The sequence below is a fragment of the Ctenocephalides felis genome, unplaced genomic scaffold (genome assembly GCF_003426905.1).
Source record: "Ctenocephalides felis isolate EL2017-DRISC unplaced genomic scaffold, ASM342690v1 CF-g0.4_SCAFFOLD_01886, whole genome shotgun sequence".
NCBI classification, from domain to species: Eukaryota; Metazoa; Arthropoda; class Insecta; order Siphonaptera; family Pulicidae; genus Ctenocephalides; species Ctenocephalides felis.
The window spans coordinates 180,783,459-180,800,878 of record NW_020538040.1 but is presented as its reverse complement, the minus strand read 5'-3'; the positions used below and the strand labels follow the sequence as shown (position 1 = coordinate 180,800,878).

Here is a 17,420-nt window from a genome sequence, read left to right as displayed (position 1 = left end):
TGGCCATGTTAAGATTTTTCAGATTTTTAAGGCCATAAATAAATTCTGATATATTATCAATGTATTATAACTAAGATCTAAGATTTCAAGAACTATTTAAACTAGAAAAACAACATATTTGGTATATAAATGTGAGATTGTTGTGATGTATCATGAGAACTTTTAAATTAACCAAACCTTGAAAAAACTGTTCAGTAAATGAAGATAATCCATTGTAACTCATATCAATGTTCGTCAAATTTGAAGAGTTTTTAAATAAATTATCAGGAAGTGACGTCAGTTGGCATCTATCTAAACTAACATTACTAAGATATTTTAAATTAGCAAATAAATAATCACCCAAAGTCATATTTGGATTCTTATTAAAGGAAAATTTTACAGTAGTAAGATTTACATTTTGTTCAAATAATTTTGATGGTAACAAGGAAAGATTATTTGATGTTATGTATAATACAGTTAAATTGGGAAGACTGTGAAATATACTTTCATCTAATATTTGCAGCTTATTTGAGCTCAAATCTAAAGCTTTAAGATTTGATAATCCTTCGAATGCATTATTTGATATTTGCGTCAAACTATTTTTCCATAAGTTCAGCTGTGTCAATTCGAAGAGATTTTTGAACACACCATCAGGCAAATCATAAATATCATTATTACCCAACTCCAGATATTTCAGCTTTGACATACCGTCAAACACCCCTTGAGAAAGTTTTACATTGTTTGAGCGAAGATCTAGAGATGTTAAATTTTTTAAATCGGAAAACAGATCTGCTGGTAGATTAGTAAGCCCATTACTAGATAAAACGATTTCATTTACATCTGTAAGACCTGCAAGATGCTTTCGCACCAGTTCATTCGACAAATTCCTGTTGTATGTTTGAAAACTCAGTCTTTTGAATTTAGTAATTCCTATGGATTTAATGATATCCAACAAGGAATCATCTTGAGGTAAAGGGCACATTTTGAACATCACATACTGCAGATCACCTATAGCTAAATTTGGAAGCAGTTTGTAGCTTGAAGATTCTGTTATGGATTGGCATTGAATCTTTACAAAGTCTTTGAAGCGGACATCCATTAAAAAAATAGGATTTTGTAAGTCTCCATCCTGAGAACATAAAATATCTTCTACGCCTGAAGTGAAGCCCAAGCATTTGCAGTACTGAGTGCTTTGGCATCTGAATATTTGTGTATCGCTGTAAACTTGACTTACAGCAGTCATGAGAATGATGAAAATTAAGGCACTCATTTTGGAATGTAGTTCTGTTTAACGTCAGTGCATATCTGCAGTTTTTATCTGTAAATGTAAATGATTCAGGTCCTTTAGAATAACTAGATTGTAAAAATGAAGTAAAACAGTACCAAAATGTATATGAAACTAAATTGTAAAAAAAATATGAGGTTTGGTGAAAATATGGAAATGAAATTTGATGAGGATGAGATGAATGAGAATGTAACTAAATTATCTACATCCAACACTTGGAATTTTGGGATATATCCATAAAATCAATTGATAGTTTAAGTTTTTAATTCAGTGAATATAATATATAACCAAATCGTTATCCTAGAAATTATTTGTTAACGAAATGGAGTATTTAATAATATTTGTGCACAGTCCATGGTTGCATGTGAAAGCAACAATTTTTGGTTTTGCATATTTACAAGTAAAAAATAAATATAAATATAATAGAAGAAAGTACTATATACAGTTTTTTAGTGGAGAAAAATTATGACAATGTGAATATAACATTACACTTGAAAATTTTGTTCACCACCAAAATAAATGAAATAATAATTATATAGATATATAAAACGTTTAGTAAATTAATTATTTTATTAATTTATTTATTAATATTAAGTTATTTTTATTAATTTATTAAAATATTAATAAATGTTTGAAATTTGGGCAATTATAGCTGACATAGATGATGTTGATTGCTTTATACAAACATTTGCAAAAAAAGAATGCAAAATTTATGAATATTAAATTGTAGTAACTGAAAAGTGATCATTATAACTAACATTATAAATTATAAATTAGACATAAATAATAATCTCAAGGCAAAACTGAGAATAGTAATTATACAAATAACTCAGTAATTTTAGCATACACACAAATCTATTAGTATAAATAATAGAAGTTTTTTAGTGCAGAAAAAATTATGACAACGTGAATGGACGTACAACACTACACTTGAAAATTTTGTTGTAACACAAAAATGAATGAAATTTGGGCAATTTTAACAGACATAGATGATGTTGTGTAATTTGTGTAAACAAAGGATACAAAATTTATGAATATTACTTTGTTATAAAAGAAAAATAATCATTGTAAATCAAACAACTACTGATAATTATATATACTAATTTATTTAAGCATAACACCGTAGTTCTATAACACGGATTCGCTCTAACACGGTGTAAGAATTGATACCATTCCCCTTATAAAACGATACTTCTATAACCCGGATTCGCTATAACACGGTGTAAGAATTGACACCATCCCCCTTATAACACGGTAATTCTATACCACGGATTCGCTCTAATCAGTTCGTTTAAGAATTGATACCATCCCCCCTTATAACACGGTACTTCTATAACACGGATTCGCTTTAACACGGCTTTAGAATTTAGCAAAACCCTGATAAAATACAAAATATAGTAAAATCTATGAAAATCAAACTTCATTTATTCTAAAATTAGTAAAATCGCAGTACAATAGCTCAATGAATGTGAGGAAACTAATGCAAAAGATAACTAATTTGATAATTATTATTCGAGCGCGTACGTTCTATAAGAAAAATTCTAGGCCTGTCCGAACAATTAATCTTAAAAAAAAATTCTTCAAATAAAATGAGCATAAAATTTTAATAAAGATAACTTTGCATGTGGTAAATATATAAAAAATGATTACTTTTGAAAAAAAAATAATGGACGGATCTGGAGGAATCTGAAAAAATTAATGAATATAACAATATTTATTATAAAATCATCATGTGTAGCATATTTTTTTAATTCTTCAGAACGTAACCCCTGTTTTTGTACTAGTTCTTTGTATCGTATAACACGAATTCGCATAACACGCTAATTTTTTGCCATGTAAAAACGTTTAGTAATTTCAACATACAGAAATCAAGGCCTAGACAACCTTAAAAATGATATCTTCATATAAACGTTTATATCTTTTGATTTTTGCGCCGTTCAGAAAGGATAGTTAAAGGATCCTACACTCAAACGTGAGGGCGCTGCTTTTGGCATACAAATTAATGGCGCAAAATTTGAAATAAAAAATAATGAATTTTAGTAATCGAGTGTTTGAAACTAAATTTGGTATTACAATGGTATTATGTTTTGTAAAAATACAATAACAAAAACATACTAAACATATATAGTTACTATAATATAATATATAGTTATTTACTATATAAAATATACTAGATAATAAACATAATGAAATCGAAATATAAATCAACAAACGCACTGCCGGTTTAAATATATATCACATCTAATCTACTGAAATAACTTCTACACTTTTCTACTTATAATATAAATATTGATGAAATCAGTGAATAATGTATTAGAGTATTAGTTCATTACATCGTTGTCATTCTTTAACTCCTATTAATCATCCCATGCAAAAGTTTGACTTTCTTAAGCTATTCATTTTCTTCCAAGTATATCCAGATTCGTATAAAGTGATAAGCTGGAAATTTCTAAATACTTTGTCTTTTTGTAGAAGCTTATACTTGATTTCTTACATAATTTCCTACAACTGGTCTATTTAATAATACTACGATAATACTATTAGACTAATCCGTCAATGCACTATGTAGTATTTATGTCCTGTATCTGAGCTGTTCTATTTATTTAGTCGAAGGGCTATGCATTTGAGAGCACAGTAATGAAATCTTTATTAACAAATATAAAAACACAAACAAAGAAGAATCATTATTTTAAGCTTATACATGATTTCTTACATAATTTCCTACAACTAGTCTCTTTCCTTAAAGTGTAATACGATTAGACTAATTTGTCAATGCATTACGTAGTATTTATGTCCTGTATCTGAGTTTGAAGCTGTCCTATTTATTTAGTCAAAGGGCTATGCATTTGAGAGCAAAGTAATGAAATCTTTATTAACAAATGTAAATACACAAATGAAGAAGAATCATTATTTTGTCAAGTGATACAAAAATAACACTGACGTTTCTTAGTATCCGACATAAAACATTTGACAATACTTTTTCATCGGTCCTGAATCAAGGTTTATCTCTGAGCAAAAACAATATTGAAATGTGATTAATTTAATGATTGTAATTATTCTCTTCACAAAAGTGTTAAAAATATGAAAATAAATTTAAATTTGCTATTTAATCATTCATATAAATATTTAGTGAAATTTAGTAAATAATGCATTATAGTGTTAGTTCATTACATCGTTGTCATTCTTTAACTCTTATTAATCAACCAGTGCAAAATTTGACATTCTTAAGCAATTAATTTTCTTCTAAGTATATCCAGATCCGTGTGAAGTGATAAGCTGGAAGATTTCTAAATATTTTGTCTTTTTTGTAAAAGCTTATACTTGATTTCTTACTTAATTTCCTACAACTGGTCTATTTAATAATACTACGATAATACTATTAGACTACGTAGTATACGAGTTTGAAGCTGTTTATTTATTTAGTCGAAGGGCTATGCATTTGAGAGCAATACTTAATGAAATCTTTATTAACAAATGAACAAGAATCACCATTTTGTCCACCAATACAAAAATAACACTGATGTTTCTTAGTAGCTAACATAAAACATTTGACAATACTTTTTCATCGGTCCTGAATTAAGGCTTATCTCTGAGCAAAAACAATATTGAAATGTGATTAATTATGTGATTGTGATTATTCTCTTCACAAAAGTGTTAAAAATAAGAAAATAATATTAAATCTGCTCTTTAATCATTCCCTGCAAAGAAGTTTTAAATATTTACAGTAAATTTCAGAAAATGAAAAAAGGGCTCCTATTTTCAAACGGCTTACCTAAAGCCAAAATATTTCTACCTGAAGACATTTGTGTAATATTGAATAAAACTTGTGTATATATCAAATTCAGCGATACGTTCTCAAAGCGGAAATAATTTACACAAATACTGCGTAACATTGAATATAAAATTATGCAAATTTATAAAAAAGATATGATAAACATTTGTTGGTTGAAATGCATGTATGTAAAGGATGCATATAGTAAGGAACACAGGTTTGGTAAATATTTTGTTTCCTAAATATATATGTATATTAAGAATTATTATGTATTATTATTATATTATATGGGTGAAAATGTCAAAATTAAATGTGTAACAAAATATGTTGCATACATTCGTCGTACTTAAGAGGTTAAACATAAAAAACAACAGCATCAAGACGCACGGAGTAGAGAAAGCGTACAAAACGGTAAATTATGCTAAAACCACATAAAACAGTTCCACACCAAATATTAACAAAAATCTATTCCTCTACTTACATATGCACTTATTCCGTGTTTATCCTCACATTATTAAATAACACAATGCAATAATAACAACGAAACTTCGATTCGATAACCGCACTAACTAATCTTTCTAAGTACAACAAAAATCCTGCTCAACTAGAATGGGAGACGGCGTCGCCATAGAATAGTTTTAACATTTACGTATGACGGAGCGGCAATCCCCATGGGAAAATTTCACGACTTCTAACAACTTCAGGTACTGCGAGCGTCGTACTTCGCTCGTTTCGTTCGTTCGTGGTCGCAGTGATTATTTTTTAAGCAAATACAGCGATTCTCAAACTTGGGGGAAATTGGGTTTTACCCGGAATTGGATAATTGTTTTTTTTATTTACTAAATGTATTTTAGTGTAGTAGTTGTATTTTTGCAATTCATTATTTCTCATAAATTTATCTAGTACTTTATGTATATATTTTTGGTTTTAATTTTCTGAACAAATAGACTCGAACAAAGAATCCCTTTTTTTCAAAAAACGTTGTCTTAATAACAAATACGAGTATAACTAGTGGGGCGCATGGCATCGTGCCTTAAGGCAAATTGCTAGAACTTTCCGTACCTAAAATTATTTTTTTTAAAAAGCTTAACATTTTTTGAAAAAAAAGATACTCTGAAAAAATGAGATCTTTGAGAAACTATAAATTTTTGACAAAAATTTACTTTTTTTTTTGAAAAAAAAAGACTTTTTGAAGAAAAAATTATTTTGAAATATTTTGAAAATTCTGAACTTTTTTTCAAAGCAATCGTACTGCTTTAACTGCATAGAGACGAAATATCAAAGCGCATAAGCGCCGTCTCGCTGTCTAACGCATAAACATTGGTACGGAACCCATAGGAATGTAAACAAAATTTATACTTATTGTTAAAATCTCTATAAAATATCTGATAATTTGATGTGCTTAAGTCTAATGATCATTTTTGACCGCCAAATGGCATTTTTTTACTAGATCTCCGAAACCGCTAGACCTGCCTTCATGAAAATTTGATCAGTTCTTCATCTTGTTAATACAAGTAAAATGTTTTTTGAACGCTCCGTTCTCTTAAAAACTGAGTTACCGTTTTGGCACTTTTTGCCCCGTATCTACGGAACGGCTAGACCTGCCTTTGCCAAAAACTAATCAGCACGTCTCCTTATCAATACGAATCGAATGTTTTTTGAATTATTCTAATCGCTTCGTCCGTGTTCCCCCCGAAATCGTGGACGAAAATTTGTATCCGCACACACACATACATCCATTTTTTCTAAGGTATGCCAAAATATTCAGAAGGTTTTGAATCGTAAATATATATACAAATTTTAATTTTTAATTTTTTGCGATTACTATAACTTGCCCTACGGGAAGTTAATAAATACATTCTAACTTTCGTTGTATATTCATTTTTATTGATCATCACATTTTGGCATACTTCAGAAAAAATGTATGTGTGTATGTATATATGGATACGATTTTTCGTCCACATTTTCGGGTGCAGGGATCAAACGATTAGAATGGTTAAAAAATATTCGATTCCTATTGATAGGAAGATGTGCTGATTAGTTTTTGGCAAAAGCAGGTCCAGTCGTTTCAGAGATGCGATACAAAGAGTGTAGAATATAGATATCGAGTTTTTGAGAGAACTATGTATCCGATTTGAATGATCCAAAAAACATTAAATTCGTAATGATGGGGAGAAGTGATGATTCGTTTTTGGCGAAGACCAAAAGGCGGTTTTGGAGAACGGAGCTAAATGTGCAAAAAATGGTAGTTTTGAAGAGAATTAAGCATCCGATTTGAATGATTCAAAAAACTTTGCTTTTGTCGACGAAACAATTGCTTTTGGGATAAAAACATTTCAATTTCAATATATGTATTTTAACAAATTTATTTAAGTGTTTTTATATTAAGTATTATTTTAACAAATCTATAAGTATTTTGATAATACAAGTTTTTTTACCAAATTTTTGTTCATGTCAGCCATATGTGTCTGACACTACAAAGTTCTACATGAGCCATGTCAGACATATATGTCTGATATACACTATTTGATAGAAGGTTTGTCGAGAAAAAAAAGTTTTAATATGGGGTCACGTCAGCCATATATATGCGACATAAAAATAGTGTTTTTCCAGGAATTTTGGCCATACATCTTCATATTAGCGAGTAAGTGCTAATATTAAAATTTTGAATTCTAAAGTAGAATCAATTCATAATAAAATATAATTATCAAATAAATGTTTTTTTTTTAAAAGTAGGATTCTAAAAAACAATTTTTCAAGCAACCACAGTGCTTTTAAAACTTTAGTGAATTTTAATGATCGATTTGTACTACTTTTGTAGGCATATAATATTTTAGGATGTTTGGTTAAATCAGTGATTTCCAAATAGGTCCATATATAGACCCCATAGGGGACTATCAATAATTGATATTGGGACCGTGACAAAGCCCATGGGTCCCCAAAAACAAAATAGTTTGGGAACATATGAGTTAAATAATATACAAACTCAACATACAGAGTTTTATCAAAATCGCAAAAAAAAACAAAGTAATCACGTAGAAATGGCTCGGCCGATCTTTAAAGGAACTAAACAGGTTTGTACTTCGAACACGTTTATCTTTCAAACGTTTTTTTTATTTTTGAAATCATTTCAGCCGTTTTCGAGAAAACGTTGACGAAAGGTCAAAATTGCACACACACCCCACACACTTCTCCAATTTTTGAGTCAAATTGTTGAAAATAGCAAATTGGATTTTCTGGCAAAAACGTAAGTTAAAAATTAAAAAATTGTATCGTCGGAAATATGGGTTTTATATGATGCAACAAAGATTTATGAAAAAAATATATAGCGGATATCAAATTTTGAAATTTTAACAGATTAAGAACTTCAAAGTTTTTTCAAATCCTAATTTAAATAATTAAATTATTTTTTGCGGTTGGATTAATTGGATTATCAAGGCTAACTTTCTATAAAATTTAATACTCCTGTGAATGCAACATTGAAGACACTGAAATATAAACAAAGCAATTAAAAACGGCGTATAAATTGCCCATTATGGATCCAGGAAATATTAAAAATTAAAAATTAAATGTACTAAAATTATTTAAAAAAATAGTATTATCATAGAAATACCTAACCATTTCTTTAACAATTTCATTGTAAAAATACTGAATTTGTTTAAAAAAATGTAATGTTTTTTAAGCACTTAAAGTTAAGCAATGTTCTTTTATATTTCAATAATAATTATAAATTAAGTAAAAATAATAAAAAAACAAATAAATAAATAAATAATTATATAAAAATTGGTAATATATTGACATGAGTCTTGTATTCATTGCACTGTAAAATAAAAAATAAAATTGAATATACAACAACCATTTAAAAAATTAGAGTAAATTTATTATAAAAATATTAATTATAAAACACGATAATTGTGTATTCTCTTTGAACAATTTGATAATAATCTAATATTAACAACAATTAGTAACAGCTAATAGAACACAATTGAGATATAATAAGTTTATACACTAATATAGATTAGTCAGATATATAAATGAACCTATAATTACAATTTCCCTATAATCTAATATGAAGGAATCCTAGGAAGGAAAAAAATTGACAACAAAATACTTAAAAATAATTTTTCATCATAAGCTTATAATTTAATCACTGGTATTTATCATCGGGCATCATACCCAGGTAGTAAACATTTTAAAATTGCTGATAATTCTTCATTAATTTTGAATTTGTACTCTTTTGTTAAATCTTGTCTGCAATATGGACAAGTGTATACTTCTGCAGCAAAAGATCTTTTCATACAAGACAAACACATATTGTGCAAACATGGAGTTGTAATTGGTTTAACACAAATTTCTTGACAAATGATGCAAGCAAATGTAGATTGAACACAGTCAACAAATTTCTTTTCTCCTTCAGGCAATTTCTCCAGACACAGATCCCATAATTTTTTGTTTATTGTATCTTTTGATATTTTCTCGCTCTGCTCTTCAGTCAGCTTATGTTCAGGGATAACAACAGGACTAGATTCTGATTTAGCATCATCAGATTTTTGTTTTTTAGTTGCTTTACTTGAACTATCCTCAGCTTTTCTTTTCTTGGATAGTTTTTCGTTCTGTGCTTCCAAATAGTTGTCTGGATATATTATTGGAAGCGTAACACCATTTTCCTCCCATGGCGCTGGTGCAGGATCATCTCTTTTTAGTAAATATCTCCAAACTTTGAACCCAGATTGCCCAGTTTGCTGCCAGTATTTAACAACTTTGTATATACCATCATACCTCAAGCCTTCTTTTGGTGCATATTTTGGATTATGTTTAACTAACTTTTCTGAACGAATTACTCTTACTGGTTTCCCCTTTTTCCAATCTTTAGCTTCACCACCTTTTTGGTTTAAAGGTATATTACAATTTTTAGCAAGAGCTTCATTTTCCCTAGTCAGTTTTTGATCATGATTTTGTTCCGCTGTGCGTTTATTTCCGGAGAGGTCTCGACCACCAGAACCAGTGTAAGTGAATTCTAGACCATCATCCTTATCGTCTTCATAACCTGCTGCAAGAACTATGCTAAAAGCACCTATAGTTGCTTTACCATGTATACCTGAAACCGGTGGGCGATGAACACCAGCTTCACTTGCTTGAATTCTGTATTTCCAGCAAGTGCCAACCGGAACTCCTGGAATAGCACCAAAGTGATCAGGTGGTACTATGGTACATGTTGTCGTACGACCAGCACATGCCATTCCTCTTCCCCAGTCTTTGGAGGTATTTACATTCCGCACTTGTTGTTTTGTTGTACTACCGCTTTTAACAATACTATTGACATCTGTCTTGCACTCAGGACAATACCAATTATCTTCTTCTGGTAGTTTGTCCAAGGGCGGTGTTAGACATTGTATATGATATCCTTTATCACACTCATCACATAAAATTATGTTATCCGCATTATCTTTTTTTGAACAAACAGAGCAACCGCAATTTTTGCAATCTTTAGAATTATCATCACGACATTTCAAGCAGTAAAAAGCAAGGTACCTTAATTCTGTGTCAGTTTTCATTAGCTTTTCATCGGCATCAGTCCTGTCTGTTAACAGTTTGTGTGTTTCAACTTGATAAATGTCTTCTAACTGAACGACTTTACAGTCTTCTTCTCGAACGTTTTCATGTCCCATGTATAAAGTACCAATTAAATGTTTGACTTTTCTTCCTGATTTAATGTCTGATATTTCTAAATCATACCAATAGCCTCTTTCTTTGATATCGTCTGTATTATAATTAACCATAACCCTTTGTCCAGGTTTTAAATCATCTATATTTAATTTTGTGCGTGCTCTAGGTCTAATACATGCCAACTTTAATTCCATGGGTTCATCATCTGAAGACACTTTAAATTTGACCAAGTATAGAAGCCCATCATCTTTTAAATTCTCTAAGTTATTATTGGAAGTTGTTTGGGAACTCTGGCCAGCTTTGGTATTAGTCGATTCAGGATTTTTTACAATTCTAACAATTTCTCCTTCAAACCATGCACCGTGGGTTATATCTTGACCGTCTACCAAATCACCAACATGGTAATATTTACTGTCAGAAGAATCTTCAAATTTATCTTTTGGTTTTTCTTCGACAACTTTATTTGTGCAAACTGGTGCAACTGAAGGTAACTCGGACTGCAAAATCCGAGAGACTAGTTGGATTAAGTCATTTTGTTTTATTTTATAATCATGAAATCTTTTACCGTCTTCTAGCTCTCTGCCTCGAAATAAAAGTCTCTGTCTCTCGGGGGCTACTTTGAACTTCTCATCAATTAATTTTCGAAATTCTTCAACAGTGATTAAAATGGAATCAATATATATCGTGAGAGCCTTGTCGATTCCTTGTCGTACAAGTACATGCATTTTGTAGTACCTTTTTATATACACAAGCAAAAATAAAATTTCTAAATTGTAATTAAAATAATGTTAGATATTGTATTTATGGCACTACACACAAAACAACAGGATATGTTATAATTGTTATGTGACTTTATTTCACGAATTATTAAAACAGTTGGATAAAATCTATAGGTGTTGAAAACATGATGCCGCGCTGAGTTGTCAAAGCAACGGGTTTGCTTCAACAGGTTATGTTTTGGCGGTTAAAATGAAGTCGTAGAGACGTAAAAGATCCAATTCGGCGAGATGTCATGTTCGTTAACAACGCACCATCATGAGCGCCTCTGGTGGCATTTGGTAACATTAACTTTAATTAGTTATTATCACCATAAATAAATATGCATATTATCACTAATATTATTCAATTATTTATTATCACTTATAATAACTTTAATTAGTTATTATACTCTTTTTTTATCTATGGTTATTATATATAAAATGATCATGTGATGGCTAAAATATGTTTTATTATATCAATTCAATTTATATCAGTATTAGTATTTAATTCAACTTTAGTGCAGATATCAGATATTCAGTTTCAAAATCGAAACATATATTCGAATAATTCATTTTATTCAAACTATAAATTTAAATCCGAATAATTTATTTTATTCAAAATATAAATATAAATTCGAATAATTTATTTTATGCAAGGGGATATTATTATATATTATTTATTAATTACAATTAAGTATAAGTACGTATGTATGTACGCAAGCGTTCTGTGTATATGTGTATAGTATAGTGTTAGTAATAAGTAAAAATATATAAATGTCTTCATGTAAGTTTGTTACATAAAATTTAGATTTATTTTTGTTATAATTGCTGTGATCTCTCATACCAGAACAATTGCTTGACTGAGATACAGTATGTACGAATTATATCAAATAAATAAAAAAAAATAAAAAAACTATAATGGGAAGAAACATAAATAATACAGAAAATCTTATCTAAATGAATATCTCAGAAAAATATTTATAGAAAAAGTGTAATTGCATATACTGAAATATAGATACAGTATGAAATTTTGTGAAATATTTCTGAATGAGTAATTCTGATATGAAAATATATTAGTAGAAAGTTGTATTAAAATATAAATCCTGATTTAACAATATATTTTAATAATTATACCACCGAAATTTGAATGTTGATGATTTGATTAACCATGAATGAAAATTTTGCTTTGTGGTTTTATAAAGTATAATTTCATAATGAAATCAACTTTAGCATAAACTAATAGAAAACTTGTGTATGTAAATATAATAAATTGTGATTTTGTTTTTGTAGCAACTCCAAATACATATTTTATAACAAAAAAAAATTCAAATGGGGTCGGGAGTGATTTTAATGTCAAATATTTATATCATTTTATAACATCACGTCTTGATTTTTGTACGTTCTCAACTAATTTTTAAACTATATATTTTCATATATAAAATTGTATATGCATATTGTAACCAAATAAATAAATAATTTAAAAATATTTTTTTACATATGTGGGGTCGCCAAGAAAATTGCAATCATAAATGGGGTCGCGAAGGACATAAGTTTAAGAAGCCCTGGTTTAGAGGCATTAATTTTATGCGATTTTAAAACAGTAAAAGGCAAACAGTTTTTTTCACGTTATTATTTATTGATTAAAAAATATAAAAAAAATATTAAAAATAGTCGAAGTTTTAATTCTAGAAAAAGATGGATTGGGTGTTCTCAAAAAATTGACACCTGACCATCCCCTCTAAATTTTAGCCCTCTAAAAAATCTGAAGTAGAATATTATATATATTATTAATATAGAATAATGTCGTAATTTAGAAAAAAATATTAAATATAGCCATTAAGTTCTAATTTTAGAAGGTGATGAACCTAGACAATATTAGAATACGATGTATTCATTGGTGATGAAGTCGGGGATTTCAAAAAATTGGGACCTGACCATATTCATGATTTTAGTCATCCAAATAATCTGAAGTAGAACATTACATTTATTAATAATCTAGAATAGTGTCGAAATCGTATAAACTATATATTTATACCAATAGTTCGAAATTCTTTTTTTCTTACTTTTTTGATATATGTACTCGTCTTCTTAATAGTAAAAAATAGATGTGGATTATTGTAATTTATACTAAAAAGATGTCTGTAAAGAAGAATCTGCAAAAAATCATTAGGGGTTGTCTTCATTTTAGAATTTACTTTCAGTATAAATTACGCCTATTTCCAAATTTTGCGTCCAAGTTAAACTATTTTAAAAACATTCGAGAATTTTTTTTTATTTCGAGCAGTAGCAACTTTATGAAAAAATATTTTATTAACTGGTCCGTAGTTCAAACGCTTGCGACATTATTCTAGATGAATGTTATATACATATTTTTTCTTCAGACCATTTGGAGGCTAAAATCATGGGTATGGTCATATGCCAATTTTGTGAGACCCATCACATTCCAGAATTAAAACTTTGACTATTTTTAATTTTCATTTTTAATTTTTATTTTTATATTCTCAAAAAATTAATTATAAACTTGTAGAAAATATTGTTTGTTTTTTTAAGGCCTTTCAAAATTAGTTGTGAAGGATAAATAGAATGCAAAAGTGGAAGAAGTAGGTTTTTGGGGTCGATTTTGTAGAATTCACAGAATTTTAAAAAATCAAATTAAGAAACTAAAAGTAGAATAGCAGAAAAAAGTTAATAAATTGTTTAACAGCTGAAAAAATCTATTAAATATTTAGGTAATCAAAGTAGCTGGTGGATATGGTCTTATGGTCACAATGTCTAAACCAACTGTTCAACTTAAAAATCTTAGAACAAACCAAAGAGAAATAGTACTTGAAGAAAATAAATCTATTTAATGAACTTCAAAAAGAAGTTATAAATCAATGGACAAAAAAGCAAATAAAAAAGCTTTATCTGAAAATTGTAAGAAAAATATAAAAGCAAAGACTCGAACTTATCCAACAAATGATACTAAAAATCTTTTCATCAGTTTAATTTGGTCGAAGTTTGAATAAACTACGTTAGAATTTTGCTGCAAATTTGTATATATATATATATATATATATATATGTATAAATATATTTATTTATAATAAACACGTTTTATATGTAGTTCCGTATATGACTTCTTTGGATGCAGAAATGTGAAAGTAAAAACAAATATAAAACACCTGCTTAAAATTAGATTTACGTTCTCATTTTAAAATATTTAAATTTGGGAAATATTTAAAATATAAGTTGCTACATATTTAAAAATAATCCAAATTCGTATGTAATTGACAACGCTGAGAAAAAATAGGGAATGGCGTTCTGGTCTATGCACTTTAATTGGCATTTTAATTAGTTTGCGATGTTTTTAATAAAATCGTTTTCCATAAAAAAAAACAAAAAAAAAACGATTCAACATTTTTGAAAATATTAAAATTTTTTAATTATATAATAAAGTATTAATACTATCCGAATGTGATGACTCAATTATAACCCAATCCAAAAATCGTTTTGTTCGGTATAAGAATTCATTTTATAGAAATCAATTCTATAAAACAAAATTAGTTTGAATTAAGATATATACAATTAGTTATAAACTCCAACTAGTGTTAATTAATAAATTATAAAATATCGGGGACAATTATCAGGCCGATAATCCGATAATTATTATAATAATCCAACACGATAAAAGAATCAAGTCAATGTTTATAGCCGTAGACAATAATATCATAAAATATATTTCAATAATAAAATCTTCAAGCATTCGCTTTTTAATATGTATAATTTCTTCTTTTTTGACCATTAGCATCGAGATGACCAAGAGTTCGATTTAATTTGCTATTTGGGTCACTAAATTTCGTATATCAACTTTTTTATAATACTTCATTTATTTATGTTCTGAATTTATTATGCAAATGTAGAAAAAATTGTGGGAATACTACATACTAAATAGTTCTGATGGTAAAATTTTATATTGATAATGGAATAGACTTCAAGTAAGTATTAATTTAGACTAACTAAAAATTAATTTTTGCATTTTGATTAAACTGGTTTGCCTTAAGGAAAGTTGCATGAGCTTTCCGATATTACACATATCGACTTTATCAATAATAATTCAGGTTTTAAAATTGATCTCATATACTCACAATTATTTTTTCCATATTTGGTCTCAAATGATTCAGAGTGACCTGAAACAAAAAGAAATCATGAAATTAGTATGCCGGATTTTTTTTTCCAAAATCTTTTTATTAAAGTTAAAAAATGGTTATTTTAAATAAAATCAGATTTATCTGTTTTATTGTAATTATGCTGCTTTATAGGTAGAACATTAGTAATCTAAATTTATTTTAATTCATAATACTATGGTACTGGTATACCAATTCCACATACTTCTTTTTAAATTTCCATATAATTACAATCTGTCTGGAAAAGCTTGCAGAATGCTTAGAGACTAAAATTTTGAAATAAAATTTAAAATGCTATTCAGCGGTAGTCATTTTAAGTTTAAAAATGAATGTTTAATGTAGATGATATTTTATAACATATTTAATTAATTAACTTGCTAAATCTGAAAAGCTTATTTTTTTGAGACTTCTGAAGATGTTTGAGGAAAGCAGACCTTTATCAAGTTAATTTGGATGATTTCCCAGGTAGTCTGGTCCTTAGATGCAAGTATTCTAATTTTTTCAGTCATTGTATACAAATTGAAGTTTTGGTGGATAAGCCAATTTGGAACATATTTGGTTAGTGAGACTTTTAATGTCTTTTATTCCACATACTTAACAATATTAACCAAATATCATTGTATGTTTATATCTCATAAAAGAATAAAGAAGATTTTATTCTTATGATCCATAGTTTGGCTTTCTCGTGAGGTTCCTGGTTCCATACCTGCCTTCGGGCAGCAACGACATCGGTTTTTACATCGTAATATAGATATGAAAATATGTTTCCAAGTGAAAATAAGGCTTGATTTGCTTTACCGTAATAATAAAAATTCAAGACTATTTTGAAGATAGTAATAATAAAATTCATCACAAAGAGATAAGTCAACTGTTTGAATTGCCATCTATAAAACCGACGTAGCTGGTTTAGTCAAGTCGTCAATGGCTTATAGTATATTTAAGTTCTGACTGATTGCTGTTTAAAATAATAAACAATAAAAAAAATTACAGAAATTGTAATAATAAGAATTCATCAAATAGAGATAGGTCAACTGTTTAGATCGACATCTACAAAAGCGATGTAGTTGGTTAAGTCAACAGAACCCTTAAATTCTGATCAACAGGTCCCTTAAATTCTGATCGCTGTTCAAATATAAAAAAATATATTGAATTGATAAAGAAATCATCTTTAATTAATATACACTATTATTGGCTGAATACAAAAATCAACGATTACAATGACTAACTATGTTTTTTGATATCATTAACGAGCAATCAAATTAAGAATTGACATCATTATTTTTTAAATTTTTAATTAATCAATTAATTTCAACCGAACCAGACATAGTTTAAAACACTATCACCGGAGTCCAAAAATCGGTCAACTCGGCAAACAAAAAAAAATTGCCGCTTTGACTACAATCGAAGGTAGTTGTAAATATAGATTTGGCAAAAAAAAAGACAAAGTCGGACAATGTTTAGGTTTATTCGCGTTCTCTTACAATCAGTCCATCTCCCACCTTTGAATTTGCTGCAAGAAGTTGGAACGGAGAACGTCTTTCACCGCGAACAGGTTGAAGTCCCCGTAGAGCGCGCAGAGAACGTGCAGACAGTCGGAAACCAGTGCCGCTATAACCGACATCGAAACAAAATACCACTTGCAGTGTTAGAAAAATTTGCGAAAAAAAAATTTAACTTTATAACACCCAGTGCACGCGTGATAATGTCCCTGACAGTTGTCAATAGATAGCGAAATTTCATAACGAGGAATATTTTTAATTTTTTAAAAGTTCTTCTACCCCAAGACTTGTGAAT

The 17,420-nt window shown here is 28.6% G+C and overlaps 2 protein-coding genes across 2 annotated transcripts; both read right to left on the bottom strand.

Annotated features, from left to right (window-relative positions):
* Window positions 1-96: 96 nt before the first annotated feature.
* Window positions 97-5,610, bottom strand: LOC113376322 (protein toll-like). Its single transcript, XM_026616231.1, has 4 exons — window positions 5,518-5,610; window positions 421-1,297; window positions 178-336; window positions 97-101 (listed from the first exon to the last, which is right to left on the bottom strand). Exons 2-4 carry the CDS (start codon window positions 1,247-1,249, stop codon window positions 97-99), a joined length of 993 nt encoding a protein of 330 aa, XP_026472016.1. The 5' UTR covers window positions 1,250-1,297; window positions 5,518-5,610.
* A 3,557-nt stretch (window positions 5,611-9,167) lies between these two features.
* LOC113378240 (E3 ubiquitin-protein ligase UHRF1-like) lies at window positions 9,168-11,522 on the bottom strand. Its single transcript, XM_026618767.1, has one exon. The coding sequence runs from the start codon at window positions 11,426-11,428 to the stop codon at window positions 9,197-9,199; it is 2,232 nt and encodes a 743-aa protein (XP_026474552.1). The 5' UTR covers window positions 11,429-11,522; the 3' UTR covers window positions 9,168-9,196.
* Between the last annotated feature and the right edge of the window lie 5,898 nt (window positions 11,523-17,420).